We start from the raw sequence: 14068 nt of genomic DNA, 5'->3' as shown, positions 1-14068 counted from the left end.
TAATTTGTATGTAACAAAAAAGATCAATAACGCGACCGAAGCCAGGGATGAAAGATAGTTAAATAATTTAGTCATAAAACCCTAAATCTCTCCGAGTTTTTAATAACAGCGGATTTCTCTTATAGACAAACATTTCTTATTTTATACGCCTTCAGCTATCTCAATAAAGCTAGGTTTTAAAATATCGAAAGAGCTCAGATCTCTTTTCAATGGTTAAGCCTTATTAAAAAGCCTTTATTAGCTTCTGTATGTTTGTATGTAACAGACTCCTTTAGACTCGATCTTGCCCCACTTCAAACGGACAGACTGAACTCAAACTCTGTACACTTATCGCGGATCGGTGACAATACAATAGTTTCATGAGTTTATCTTATTATCCTGATTGGGATCGGCGGGATTCAATTATTCCCTTACGTATACTCTGTATAAATTGAAATTACTGTCTGAAGTAATAAAATGAGTAAATTTTAGTTTATCATTAAAACGTGTTTAGTTTTAAACCATATTTTAAGCCACAGTATTTTCTTGTGTTTGATTTTACGCGAGTATTATACATTTAGAAATTAAAGACTTTTTAACGGATTTAAAACGCGATTTATTCATTATATTATTTATCCGACGTTTCGAACACAACACAGCGAGCGTGGTCAGAGGGAGACTCGTGTCTCTAATATAATGAATAAATCGCGTTTTAAATCCGTTAAAAATTTCTAAACTTTTTAAACCATATTTATTATTAACGTAATCCTATGTCATCCAACTAATATCGTAAACGTATACGTTTTGAAGATGTGTATTTGTTTCTCTTTTACGAGAGAACAGCTGATCTAATTGTGTGTCATTCGGACAGAGATAGATTATAGTCTATATTACAGACTACTTTCGAGCAAGACACCGCGTGAGTGACCGCATTTTACTTGAAAACGATTGTATTTTTTTAGATAAGGTTGTTAGAATATATAGATAGGTCGTGACTCGGAATAATGTATTGTCATTTTCTTTTGTTCGATTTTAGCCGATTATTATGGACTAGTATTCCGCCCGGGCTTCACCCGTGGTACATATATCGCAGGGATAACGAACACATCCTAAGGGAAAGAATTTTTGATATCCGTTCAGTACTTCCCGAGATTAGCGCCTTCAAACAAACACTTCAGTTTTATATTATTATTAGTATAGATTTAAGAAGTCTGGATAGATTTTTATAACCAATATACAATAAATTGGTCACTTTAATAACGTATTTAACGTGTTAAATTTCCTAAAATAGGTAGGTACTGTGTTTTTATAGTAAGTAGCAAGCAAAGCCGAAGTAAGAACTTGTATATCGTTATAATTGAAACGCTATTAAAAAATCTTTTCAGTTCAACCCAAGTGTTTCATATTTTTAACAGCTTAACAATTTTTCAACAGAATGTAGTAATTAAAACTTCATAAATAGTTTAAAAGTTATACAATTTCTATTCAATACATCTGGGAATGTTTTTCAAATGTTTTGTCAACTTAACTTCACTTAATTAGCGCTTAATTTAGTGATTAATTGAATTGCTTAAGTTAAATATGTTTTGTTCAGTGATACCGGTCTGAGGGTTCAGTTTTGGATGATAAAATAAAAATTAGGTTTCAATGATATGGCTGGCCTTGAGCTGTAGTATCTTAATAAAAGTTTTAAAGAGCTTAGTAGTGTTCAATTTAAAATTATAAACTAGCTGGTGCCTGCGACTTCTTTCACGTAAACTTTTCACATGATCTGCAATTAGAACTATTTGCTATGACTTCATTCATATACATTTTGTGGTAGTCGAGCACGCTTCGGCACGAATTGGGCCAGCTCGCACCGGGGAAGTACCACATCCCCACAGAAGACCGGCGTGAAAGAGCATACTGCTGTGTTTCGTACGGGGAGTGGGGGAGCCGGAGGCCCATATACCAGTATGTTATACTATGTTCTTCAAGTTTGATACTATATGATATACATGTATGTATAAAACTTCATCTAAATCGGATCAGTGGTACAGGCGTGATAAAGATATACAGACAAACGCTTCACATTGATAATATTATATAAGTAAGGATTTGAAAGTCGAGAAAAGCTCATCTATCCCACGAGTGTGGCAAACTTTGAGCGAGTTAAAATCCTTCCTTACCCTCTCCAGTCCTTTCCTTTTTTCCTCTCGTCCATCCTTTCTTCATCCCTTTCTAATTTGAAGTCGGCAATCCATTTGTAGAGGCGTGAGGTTTGCAATCGGCTTCTCGCCTCTCCAAATGTCCACGGGCGGTGGTAGCGCTTACCAGCAGGCGACCCACCAGCTCCATCGCCGACAAAACACATGTCGTAGTGTAGCTGAGCTATGGAGTTACATATCAGGTGTTCCAGATCTTCAAATATATACTCTGAGCAGAAATTTTTTATCACCTGTAATAATCCTATGCTATCCTACTAATATTATAAATGCGAAATTTTGTAAGAATGGATATATATGTGTATATGTGTTTGTTACTCGTTTACGCTGAAACTACTGAACCGATTGCAATGAAATTTGGTACGTAGATAGCTGGACAACTGGAATGACACACAGGCAAGTTTTTATCCCGATATTCCCACGGGATACAGACTAACGCGGGTGAAACCGCGGGGCGCAGCTAGTTTATAATATGTTATGGCACAATTTTTATATCTCTTATAGTGTAGGTGGTTTGTTGCGGTTCTGTATTGATACCTATACGACAAAAAAAACTTTCGTTCAAATCGGTCCAGTAGTACCGGAGATTAGCGTGTACCGACACCGGCTTTCAAATAAAAATATATCATAAAAATCGATTTAGCCAATAGATAAAGTTACGAGGTAACTTAAACAAAAAAAGAGCAGTCGAATAACTTGCGCCTATTTTGAAGTCGGTTAAAAATCATGTGCCGTTATATATACCTAGCTGCGCTCCGCGGTTTCACCCGCGTAAGTCCGTATCTCGTAAAACATCGGGATAAATAGTTGCTTATATTTAATTCCAGTCATCCAGCTGCCCACGTACCAGATATCATTGCAATCGGTTCAGTAGTTTTTGCGTGAAAGAGCAACAAACACACACAGATCCTTACAAACTTTCGCATTTATATTAGTAGGATTATATAAAAATCATATTAGAATAAAAATCATATACTTATGATACAGCGTAAGAAATTCCAAGATTCTGATGTCACGGGAAGTGCTGTTATTGACTCTCTTGCTATTAAAGTATCTAAAACTAGATTCCCGCTCGGCTTCGCCCGCCTCCATATTGTTCTTACCTTTTAAACCTTCCCTGGACTATTCAGAATGCACCAATACCATGATTATAAAAATCAGACCAGCCATTCTCGAGTTTTAGGGAGACTAACGAACAGCAATTGATTTTTATATATAAGATTTACAGTGTCTTTGGGATACATTCGCTTAGAAGGTTGATTTTTTACTTCAAGGGATATTGGAACTGAGTATCTGATATGAATTTCATCTTGATACTTCAACGCATTCCCGAGAAAAATGGTCTTAACAGACAGACAGACAACAAAGTGATCTTATAAGGGTTCCGTTTTATCCATATATCATCATTAACTCGATTTATTCATTCAAATCGATTCATCCTTTCGCTAGCTACAAGGCCATACACAATTGCTGCCAATATGGAGCATTCGAATTCCGATCAACACATTTGGTATTAACTTTTAATTAATTATTAACATTCGAAGCCAAAGTTTTAATTACGGAATACGCAACGCATTTGCCGAAACGTTTTAATTGAAAAATAACGAATACTTTCAAAACAATTTCCATTTTAATATTGAAATATTGGAAGCGGCGGCCATTTTGTTTCTGTTCTACTAGCAGAGGCCCGCGGCGTAGTTTGCGTGATTTCATAATAGGTTATTTAAGTAATCCTTTAAGATTATTTCGGTTTTTTTTTTCCCCCGGAGGTCCGTTATCTTTTCCTCACCCTTCCCAGTCCATTCCTTCTAATTATCAATCCTTTCCTTATCCCTTACCCCATAATTCATTGCGGGGTCATCATTACCACACCCCACAGAAGACCGGCGTGAAATAATAGCATGCTATTGTGTTTCGTACGGCGAGTGGGGGTGCCGGAGGCCTATTTCCTTCTCCTAGCCCTTCCCGGTCCATTCCTTGTTTCCTGTCATGTATCCTTTCCTTATCCCTTATCCCTTAAAAGCGGGCCGCGCACTCGCAGGTCATACCTCTGCTCTGTTCATGAGGTGGTGATCGCTTATCATTCAGGTGAACCACCAGCTCAACTGGCCGCTTATGGCCAAAAATTTGTCGGTTAAAATGTGTAATGTACAAAAATGTATGTCAAAAAGTATTAAATAGGCGTTCAATGATTTATATACACGTCGCAACGAGAGCTGGCGAATGACGTTAGCTGTTTATGTATAGTAAATAGAAACTATGTATCTATACTAGCTGTAACCCGCGGCGTCACTCGCGTGGTACCCGGATTAAGTATCTATGTGCTAATCCAGACTTCAATCTATCTCTGTATCAAATTTCATACAGATACGATGAGCTGTTTTCGCGTGTCAGCTTAACAAACATCCATTGTAGGATAGCAATCAGGGATTACTTACATATTTAGAGGTGTCTTTGATATAATCCAGTAGTTCGTGATATTTACACGTTCAAACAAACAAACTCATCAGCTTTATATTCTTTAAAATGAATATGGAATGAAACTAAATTCTTTATTCCTTATTAAAAGACAAAGAAGCAAGCAGAACATAACATTAAAAGTAAGCAAAAGGCGGCCTTATCGCTAGGTAACGATCTCTACCAGGTAACCGTTAAGGCAACAGAAAAAAATATATGAAAATGGTGGGTGAAAAATAAGGCAATTAATTTTTTTTATGAAGATTATTAATTACTAGCTGCGCCCCGCGGTTTCACACGCGTAAGTCCGTATCCCATAGGAACATCGGGATAAAAACTTGCCTATATGCTATTCCAGTTGTCTAGCTGTCTACGTACCAAATATCATTGCAATCGGTTCAGTAGTTTTTGCGTGAAAGAGCAACAAACAACACACATCCTTACATACTGTCGCATTTATAATATTGGTAGGATAATCGGAATTAAAAATAGTTTATTAAAACTGAAGCATTTAAATATAATACAAGTAAAACATAAAATAATTAAATCATTCAACTGTACTAAATTCTATATATATAGCTAAGGGACGAACAAACAGACGGTCCGTTTGTGTGCACAACTTTCTGATGTGCAATTTGGTTGCGGTCGGTGCTATTTATTTTGACCTTTTAACCGATTTCAAAAAAGGAGATTTAAAATTAATGTACCTTCAGATATAAAGTCATTGCATCTAGATACTTATAAAAAAGCAAGATTGTGACATTTGAGAGAGGTTTACATTTCAATTGTGTTTTATCATGCTTTATATTAAACTAGCTTTTGCCCGCGGCTTCGCACGCGTAAATTCGGAGTAGATTAATAGATATTATACATCAAACCTTCCTCTTGAATCACCCTATCAATAAAAAACCCCATTAAAATCCGTTGCGTAGTTATAAAGATTTAAGCATACATAGGAACATAGGGACAGAGAAAGCGACTTTGTTTTATACTATGTAGTGATATCATAAAATCGCTCAGTTGCTACGAGAAAGAACGAGAAACAAACAAAAACACTTTCAAATTAATAATATCTGGATAGAATAAAATAAAGATAGAACCTAACGCTCGAACCTTCGACTATCACAAACGCGAGGTCGCACCGCTGAGCCACAGCTCGTCTAAGCCAATAACGGAATTCCGGAAATCCGCACGAACGTTCATTTCCGTCTGATTGGAATTGAATTTTATTGCAAACGGAAACGCGGAGTACCAGCATAAAGCTGGAAATCATAGGGTTGACTTCGAACGGCATATGCCTGACTAGCTGTTGCCCGCAGCTTCGCATGCGTGGATAAAATAAATTATCATGATACAAACTTTCATCCCCTATTTTATGCCCTTGGGGGTAGAATTTATCAAAATCCTTTCTTAGCGGATGCCTGCGTCATAACATCTATCCGCATGCCAAATCTCATCCCGATCCGTCCAGTGGTTTGGGCTGTGCGTTGATAGATCACTATGTCACTCAGTCTCCTTTGAGTTATATATATTTAGATTTGAAATAACTATAATTAAAGTAGTGGTGGCTCAGTGGTGAGAACCTCGGACTTAAAATCGAGAAGTCGGGGTTTGAGACCAGACAAGCGTGATGGATATAAATCAATTTTCCAATTTATATAGGTGTGTTTTTTACACGTTTTTTAACCGACTTCCCAAAAAGGTGAAGATCTCAATTCGACTGTTTTTAGTTTGCTTAATTCCTTACTGGGTGAACCAAATTGTGTGATTCTTGTTTCTATTTGAAAGCTGGTGCCCCCTTGAATTTCTATGGTCTAGTTCTGACACTTTAAAGGTAGGTTTTTTGTTAAAAATAAATAAATTCACCTGCATATTTGTAAGTTTGTGTAAGCGACTCCTTTTCCCTTCAACTTGACCCATGTAAGACGATATTTTGGAAGTATAATTTATATATATAAAAATGAAACCCGTTTTCCTTGGTCACGGCATCACGCGTGAACGGCTGAACCGATTTAAAAAACTCTTTCACCATTAGAAAACTGCAATTACATTGAGTGACTTGGGCAACATATGTACCACGGGTGAAACCGGGGCGAACAGCTAGTACTAAATATCAATATAAAACGTAATAATTTGGAAGGTTGTTAAATTTGTTTATTTGGTATATTGTATTTAATTGTTGTCATATTGCGTAAATAAATAAAAAACAAACTATAATATATAACAACCTTCTATATATCCAAATATGCCCATAGAAATGCATATAACAGAAAATATCATAGAATTTCCACAATGAATCTAGCAGGATCTAAAGTTTGGGAACATTTTAGTTTCAGGCACACGCTTCACTTTTTCGCGAGGTAACTGGGTCGAGAGGTAGCAAAGAGCTATTTTTTTATTATTTTCTTACCCGTCTAATGAGAAATGCCTGTTGTCATAGTTTTTTTTGGATTTATCACAGGCGTCTTTTGGTTTTTAATCCACAACGTTTTAAAGAATTGACCATGTATTGAGTAAAACATGTTTATGCATTATATAAGATTTTATTAGCTCTGGTATGTATGTAACTGACTCCTTTAGACTCGAATTTGACTCAATTTAGAGGGATAGATTTAATGCAAACTCTGTACACTTATCAAGGGTCGGTGACAATATAATAATTTCATGAGTTTATCTCGTTATCCTGATGAGGATCGCCAGCATTACATTTCTTATTCTATATGAAAGCAAGTCAGAATTTACTTGGCTCTATCATTAAAGCGTGTTAATTTAAACTATATATATTACTAGCCGCGGTTTCACCCGCGTAACTCCGTATCCCGTAGGAATATCAGGATAAAAAGATGCCTATATGTTATTCCAGTTGTCCAGCTGTCTACGTACCAAATTTCATTGCGATCGGTTCTGTAGTTTTTGCGTGAATGAGCAACAAACACACACACATCCTTACAAACTTTCGCATTTATAATATTAGTAGGATAGGATAGTAGGATATTCGTAATAATGTTTATTATGTCTTTCTTACTGGAGCGCTATATACAAAACAATAAAGCCTCAGTCTGTCCGTGTAACCCACTACAATAGCGCGTGACAGTAATTGCTGCATTGGCCCCGCGCCGCGACAACTCTTATAAAATTATTTACGTTGAGTGTTTTCTATTACGTTTTATTTGGTTATTCCTATTTGCTTTGTCTTTTACTAGCTGCGCCGGGAGGGGTATGGTTTGTGTGTTTTTGTATGTATGTACTCTATACTAATATTTGTCTGCTGCATATTACAAGATATAAAGACTTTACCGGATTTTAAACGCGATTTATTCATTATATTATTAACCCGACGTTTCGAATAATGTACCACGTAATATAATGAATAAATCGCGTTTAAAATCCGTTAAAAAGTCTTTAATTTCTAAACGTATAATACTCGCATAAAATCTAACACTAGAAAATACTAGGAAAGATGTGGTTGTGTGATTGTTAGTTTGAAGTGAATAGGCACCGAACCTATTGCACAATGAAAAAAACAATAAAAACCAGCAGAAGCTGCATTACTTCTCAGTGACGTGGGTTGTATTTAATATTGTTTTTAACCCCAACGGAGCAGGGACTAGTGGTATCTCTTTTCTATGGCAGAGCAAGCAACGCGATTTATTCATTATATTATTAACCCGACGTTTCGAACACTTTACAGCGAGCGTGGTCACGGGGAGTAGTCTCCGTTAAAAAGTTTTTAATTTCTGAATGTATAATACTCGCGTAAAATCAAACACAAGAAAATACTAAGTGAACTCGCTTTTCCCAAACGTCGGTTAGATACATGTTGCCAGTCAACTGCGTATTTTTAATATAGACTGATCCTATCAAATGCGGATTTCAATAACGGTCCTTATCGCGTAATTCGGGAATTATATAATTTTGTACAACTTAAACAATTGAACAAAAAACAAAACTGTACAGAAGTTACCGAGCTATGTAAGACAAACACAAAATACATATTTATAATGTTAATAGTTGTTTGCCCAGGTACATAATATATAGCCTGTCACTCAGTGTAATTCAGCTTTCTAATGTTGAAAGCATTATTAAAATCGGTCCAGCCGTTCACGCGTGATGGCCTGAGCAAGGGAAATAGGGATTCATTTATATATATATACTAGCTGCGCCCCGCGGTTTCACCCGCGTAAGTCCGTATCCCGTAGGAATATCGGGATAAAAAATAGATGTTGGCCGATTCTCAGACCTACCCAATATGCTTACCAAATTTCAGAGGAATCGGTCAAGCCGTTTCGGAGGAGTATGGCAACGAAAACTGTGACACGAGAATTTTATATATATAGATATATATACATATATATATATATAGATAAGGTATAGACTTATGAAACCGCGCGATCCAGTTAGTTACCCACACATTAAGTTAATGCGTTATTGTAGTTAGTCGAATGCACGGCTTCGTTTCAAATATTACGTTCTGGCAGAGTTCCAATCGTCATATTGCTTTATTTCGGTTATTTGTGAGTTTATCTGTCTGTAACCTGGGACTGTTTGAGTGATCTTTAAATATAATATAGTATTTTTATGTTTATTAGTTGTATATTCTACATATTTATTAAAAGAAAGTCGTGTAACATTACTTATAGCTCAAGAACGGCTGTACGGATTTTAATGGCGTTTGATTTATTGTACCTGTTCGCGCCTGGATTAGGAAAATAAAATTTAAAAGCTTTAAGAAAATCAATCCGGGCGGAGCCGGGGCGAGCCGTTAGTAAACAAATTTGAAATTATTGCATAGTCACCGATCCTTGATAAGTAAGTGTACAGAGTTTGAATTCAATCTGTCCGTTTGAAGTGGGTCAGAATCGAGTCAAAAGGAATCAGTTTACAAACATACAGGCGAAGCTAATAAAAGCGTTTTATGACACACAATTCCGCATTATTTGAAAAACATTACATGGTAAAGATAATTAATTTCTCTATTCATTCAGATGTGTTTTCTATCCAGTTCCTTAAGTTTACACTTATTTTTATATAGTACACAACTTAGTTGATTTATTTGTACACAAATTCTACTAACATTTTAACATAAATCTATTTAGCAAAAGTGAGTTCAAAGTGCAAAGTGCAGTGAAAGTAAGTGATAAGTCAGCCGCCAACACGTCAGACTTAAATATGGGTGAGTAGATATGATTAAAGACATTATCAGAACATGTATATATTTTTTATTATTTCATTTTTTTGTTTTTATGTACTGTTATTATTTGTGTGTTGTGTGTGTTAAAATAAATTGTTCTTTCTTTCTTTCTGTCTTTCATATATGTTCCCACAGCTGGGACACAGGTCCTATGAGGGTTCAGGCCATATTCCACCACGCTGGGGCAAGCGTGGGCAGATGTCACATGTCATCGAACTTTCTATTCTCGGACATGCCGGTTTCCTCACGATGTTTTCCTCCACCGTTTCGAGCTGTGGTGATGTTATCCACATGTGCAGATAAATTCAAAATTTATTTCCTGTACGTCGCCCGGTCTCGAACCCCGACTTATCGATTTTGCAACGCGAGGTTCTCACCACTGAGCCACTACAGCTTTTTACTACAGCACTACAGTATTATATAATCTGTGGCTTAGGTATCTCGCGCATATCCAATGATAAGAGAATTGTTGAAATCGGTCTAGCAGTTCCTGATCCTGTTCCAGTTCCTTCATCCAGACAAACTTTCGCATTTATAATATTAGTAGGGTTATTTATTATAATGGATTAATTTATCGTTTCGGTACAGGTTTAATCTCGTTTAAACCCACCGGATCAGATGATTCCACTTTACATCCCTGATTAGAGTAAGGCTCACCATAAATTGTGATATTATTTCAGATATAATTTAAACGCATTATGACAGCGTGATCTTGAATAAAACAATACTTCCTAACCCTTATAAAAACTGTTAATGCTAAAGTATTTATTAGTATACTAGCTTTTTCTCTCGGCTTCGCACGCGTTAAATTCAGAGTAGTTTAATAAATGTTATATTACATATAAACACTACTCTTGAATAACTGTATTTATTAAAAAAGCCCCATCAAAATTAGTTGCGTAGCTTTAAAGATTTAAGCATACATAGGGACATAGGGACAGATAAAGCGACTTTGTTTTATAGTATGTAGTGATAGTGTATTAATTATTTATGACTATTAAAATATGAAATAAAATGCCTGATTATTCCAAGGAACTACGAGTAAGTATTTAAAACAGACTGACGGACTGGTTAATGGCGAAACAATTTTATGACATTGAAGGTTTTATGACATGAAAGGAGTATTAAGGAGTATAGTATGCCATTATTGTTAACTAGCTGCGCCCCGCGGTTTCACCCGCGTTAGACCGTATCCCGTAGGAATATCGGGATAAAAACTTGCCTATATGTTATTCCAGTTGTCCAACTGTCTACGTACCAAATGTCATTGCAATCGGTTCAGTAGTTTTTGCGTGAAAGAGCAACAAACACACACACATCCTTACAAACTTTCGCATTAATAGTATTAGTAGGACTAGTAGGACTTAATTTTCGATTTGTAATGTCTGCACACCCAAACTAGGCGTACAATGTATTAGCCGGAGAATATTGTCACAAAATCCATAAATTGTAACTACATTCTTACAAATAAATTAAATTTTAATTTTAATTTAAATTAAAGACTTAACGAGCTTTCATCGCCATTTTTTAATAACTAATTTCCCGACATTTGAAAAATTTTGCCCATAAGTAGCAGCTAATATTGGTCTAACAAAATATCAAATTCCGACAGAATCTGATCACCCGATCTGTCGTAAGCTTATGTCATTTCCATACATTGAGTTATCGATTCTATTCTATTCTAATATTAATTCTGCCACTCGTCTAGGCCTGAAGTAGTTTTTAATTGTCTGGCGCACTCGTAAAAACCACATAAAAAAGAAACAAACTAATAATTGTTTTGAAGTAACATCTACTCTATAATTAGAATGATATGTGTAATAAGTAATAAAAATAAACACATGTGGGAGTCGAGCACGCTGCGGCACGAATTGGTCCAGCTCGCACCGGGGAACTACCCCATACCCACAGAAGACCTGCTTGAAATAATAGTGTGCTGCTGTGTTTCATTCGAGAGTGGGGGACTCGGAGGCCCATATCCTCTTCCATACCCTTCCCAGTCCTCTCCTTTATTGCTCTCGTCAATCCTTTCTTAATCACTGCAATTTGAAGTCGGAAATCCATTTGTACTTACCTCTGCAAATGGGCTCTTAGTATCAGGCGAACCATCAGCTCAGTTTCCCGCTCTTACATACGTAAAAAAACTTATTATTTTTTTTTTATTGGTTTCCAAACAAGTTATACACTTATATAACAGCAGAGTAATAATGTACAATGGGTACTGTTCTATGTATAATTCTATGGATACTCAAACTATTTATTGCGTAAGATAAACTAAACAAAAAATTTAAACACTCTAAACAAACATTCCATGACCTTGGTACAGTGGTTAACGCGTGAGCTTAGAATGGGGGGGTCGGAGGGGGCTTCGATTCCCGGTGGGGACGCACAAAGAAAATGTCGCGGTCTGGCAAGGACACAGAAGGATGATCACCTACTTGTTCATCAAGAAAATCGATCAGTGAAACAGATGTATATCTTCTGCCCCATGCCCCACTAGGGGACACGGGACTTCACACTCTTAACCATTTTTCTGACTTTTGAAATAGCCAACATAAGGCATTTCACATATAAAATTTACAGCGAAATCCAGACAATGCACAGACTAAACTCATTGAGCGATGTTCCCTGCGGCGCGCCCCGAGGGACAATTCGCTTCTGGCGGAATCCAATACATTTATTTATACTGTGGCACTTGATATTTGCTTCGTATAAAGCACTAGCTGTTGCCCGTGACTTTGGCCGCGTATACAAAGGAAATTCCCACGGGATTGAGATGTTTTTGCTGTTGAAAAGTAGCGTATTTCACTCTCGCAAAGCTGGTGCTTCTGTCTCATTATCGGCTCGCTACTATAAATACATATATAGTACAAGACAATAAAAAAATTCAACTATCTAATGCTAAAAATATTAATAAAATTGATCGAATAGTTTTACCGTGATATATAAAAAGAAAAAAAAATGTAAATAATAACACTAACGCAAAATAAAAATCCAGCCTTAATGGTAAAAATAATGACATTGTCTCACTTGGAACTTGCATGTAAGGAAATAATCTAATTCCAGCATCCTAATCAGGATAATAAGTAATAATAGGATAATAAAACTCATGAAACTATTGTATTGTCACGGATCCTTGATAAGTGTACAGAGTTTGAATTCAATCTGTCCGTATGAAGTGGGTCAAAATCGAGTCTAAAGAAGTCGGTTACATACAACGTACATGAACCTAATATATTTATAAAGTCTCTCCACATACACATTATTATTGTAGTTAAAATATACGTACGAGAGAAAACGCGTGAAGTTCTCATCTTGTTAGAATATCTGATATTCTTTATAAGTGATTTTATCATATGATGTATCTGATATAATGACTTCCTTCAATGTGCAGATTCTTTGAAAACGCACAAACTAGTTGTTATAAAAAACATAGCGATGCGACCGGCTGTGCCCGCAAACAAACATACGCTAATGAAATTTGGAGGACGTGCTTAGAAGCCGAACTGGTAGGTCGCCTGATGGTAAGCGCTGCCACCGCCCATGGACATTTGCAGAGACTATACACCCGTGCAAAAGGATTGCCAATTTTAATGGATAAGGGATAAGGAAGGGATAAAAATAATAAAGTAACGGATAGGGAGAGGTAAGGAAAAGGATATATTCCTCCGCTTCTCTCTCACCGAATGAAACACAGTAGATACTTTATACATTTAACGCCGTTCACTTGAGAGGTTGTGGTACCCGGTGTGAGCTGGCCCAATTCGCTTTTTTAACACGCTTTTATTAGCTTCACTTGTATGTTTGTATGTATGTATGTATGTAACTCACACCCGTTTTTCTCCCACTTCCCGCGAACCGATTTCATTCAAACTTTGTACACTTATTAAAAACTGGTGCCAATAGAGTAATATAGTAAGTTTATCCCATTATCCTGATCAGGAGCGCCAGGATTTAACAATTTCCTTACGTATCCTCTACGTAAGGGCTAACAGCTTATGACTGTTATAACATTCTGTTACTGTTAGTTCGTTCGTTAGCCGAGCGGGCTAAGGCGCCAGTCTTAGTTGACGTACAACGACAGGCTCCGTGGACGTAGGTTCAAATCTCGTCTGTGACGGAAAAAAAATAATTAAATTTTTTCTATTTTCTATATTCTATCATATTTCTGAATATGATGATGCTAATTTAGCTACTGATAAATTTATTAGTGATTTATCTAACGTCGTAAACAGAA

General features: G+C 36.4%; 1 protein-coding gene across 1 annotated transcript in view; it reads left to right on the top strand.

Annotated features, from left to right (window-relative positions):
* The first annotated feature begins 9722 nt into the window (after positions 1-9722).
* LOC119838545 (Kv channel-interacting protein 4-like) overlaps positions 9723-14068 on the top strand; it is a 24344-nt gene continuing 19998 nt past the window's right edge. Inside the window, exon 1 of the mRNA XM_038364523.1 lies at positions 9723-9813. Within this exon, the coding sequence (XP_038220451.1) occupies positions 9810-9813 (4 nt within the window). The 5' untranslated portion in view covers positions 9723-9809. The remainder of the gene's footprint in view (positions 9814-14068) is intronic.

This window comes from Zerene cesonia, unplaced genomic scaffold (genome assembly GCF_012273895.1).
Source record: "Zerene cesonia ecotype Mississippi unplaced genomic scaffold, Zerene_cesonia_1.1 Zces_u003, whole genome shotgun sequence".
NCBI classification, from domain to species: Eukaryota; Metazoa; Arthropoda; class Insecta; order Lepidoptera; family Pieridae; genus Zerene; species Zerene cesonia.
Note: the sequence above shows the minus strand (reverse complement) of the source record. Positions and strands in the feature narration are given on the sequence as shown.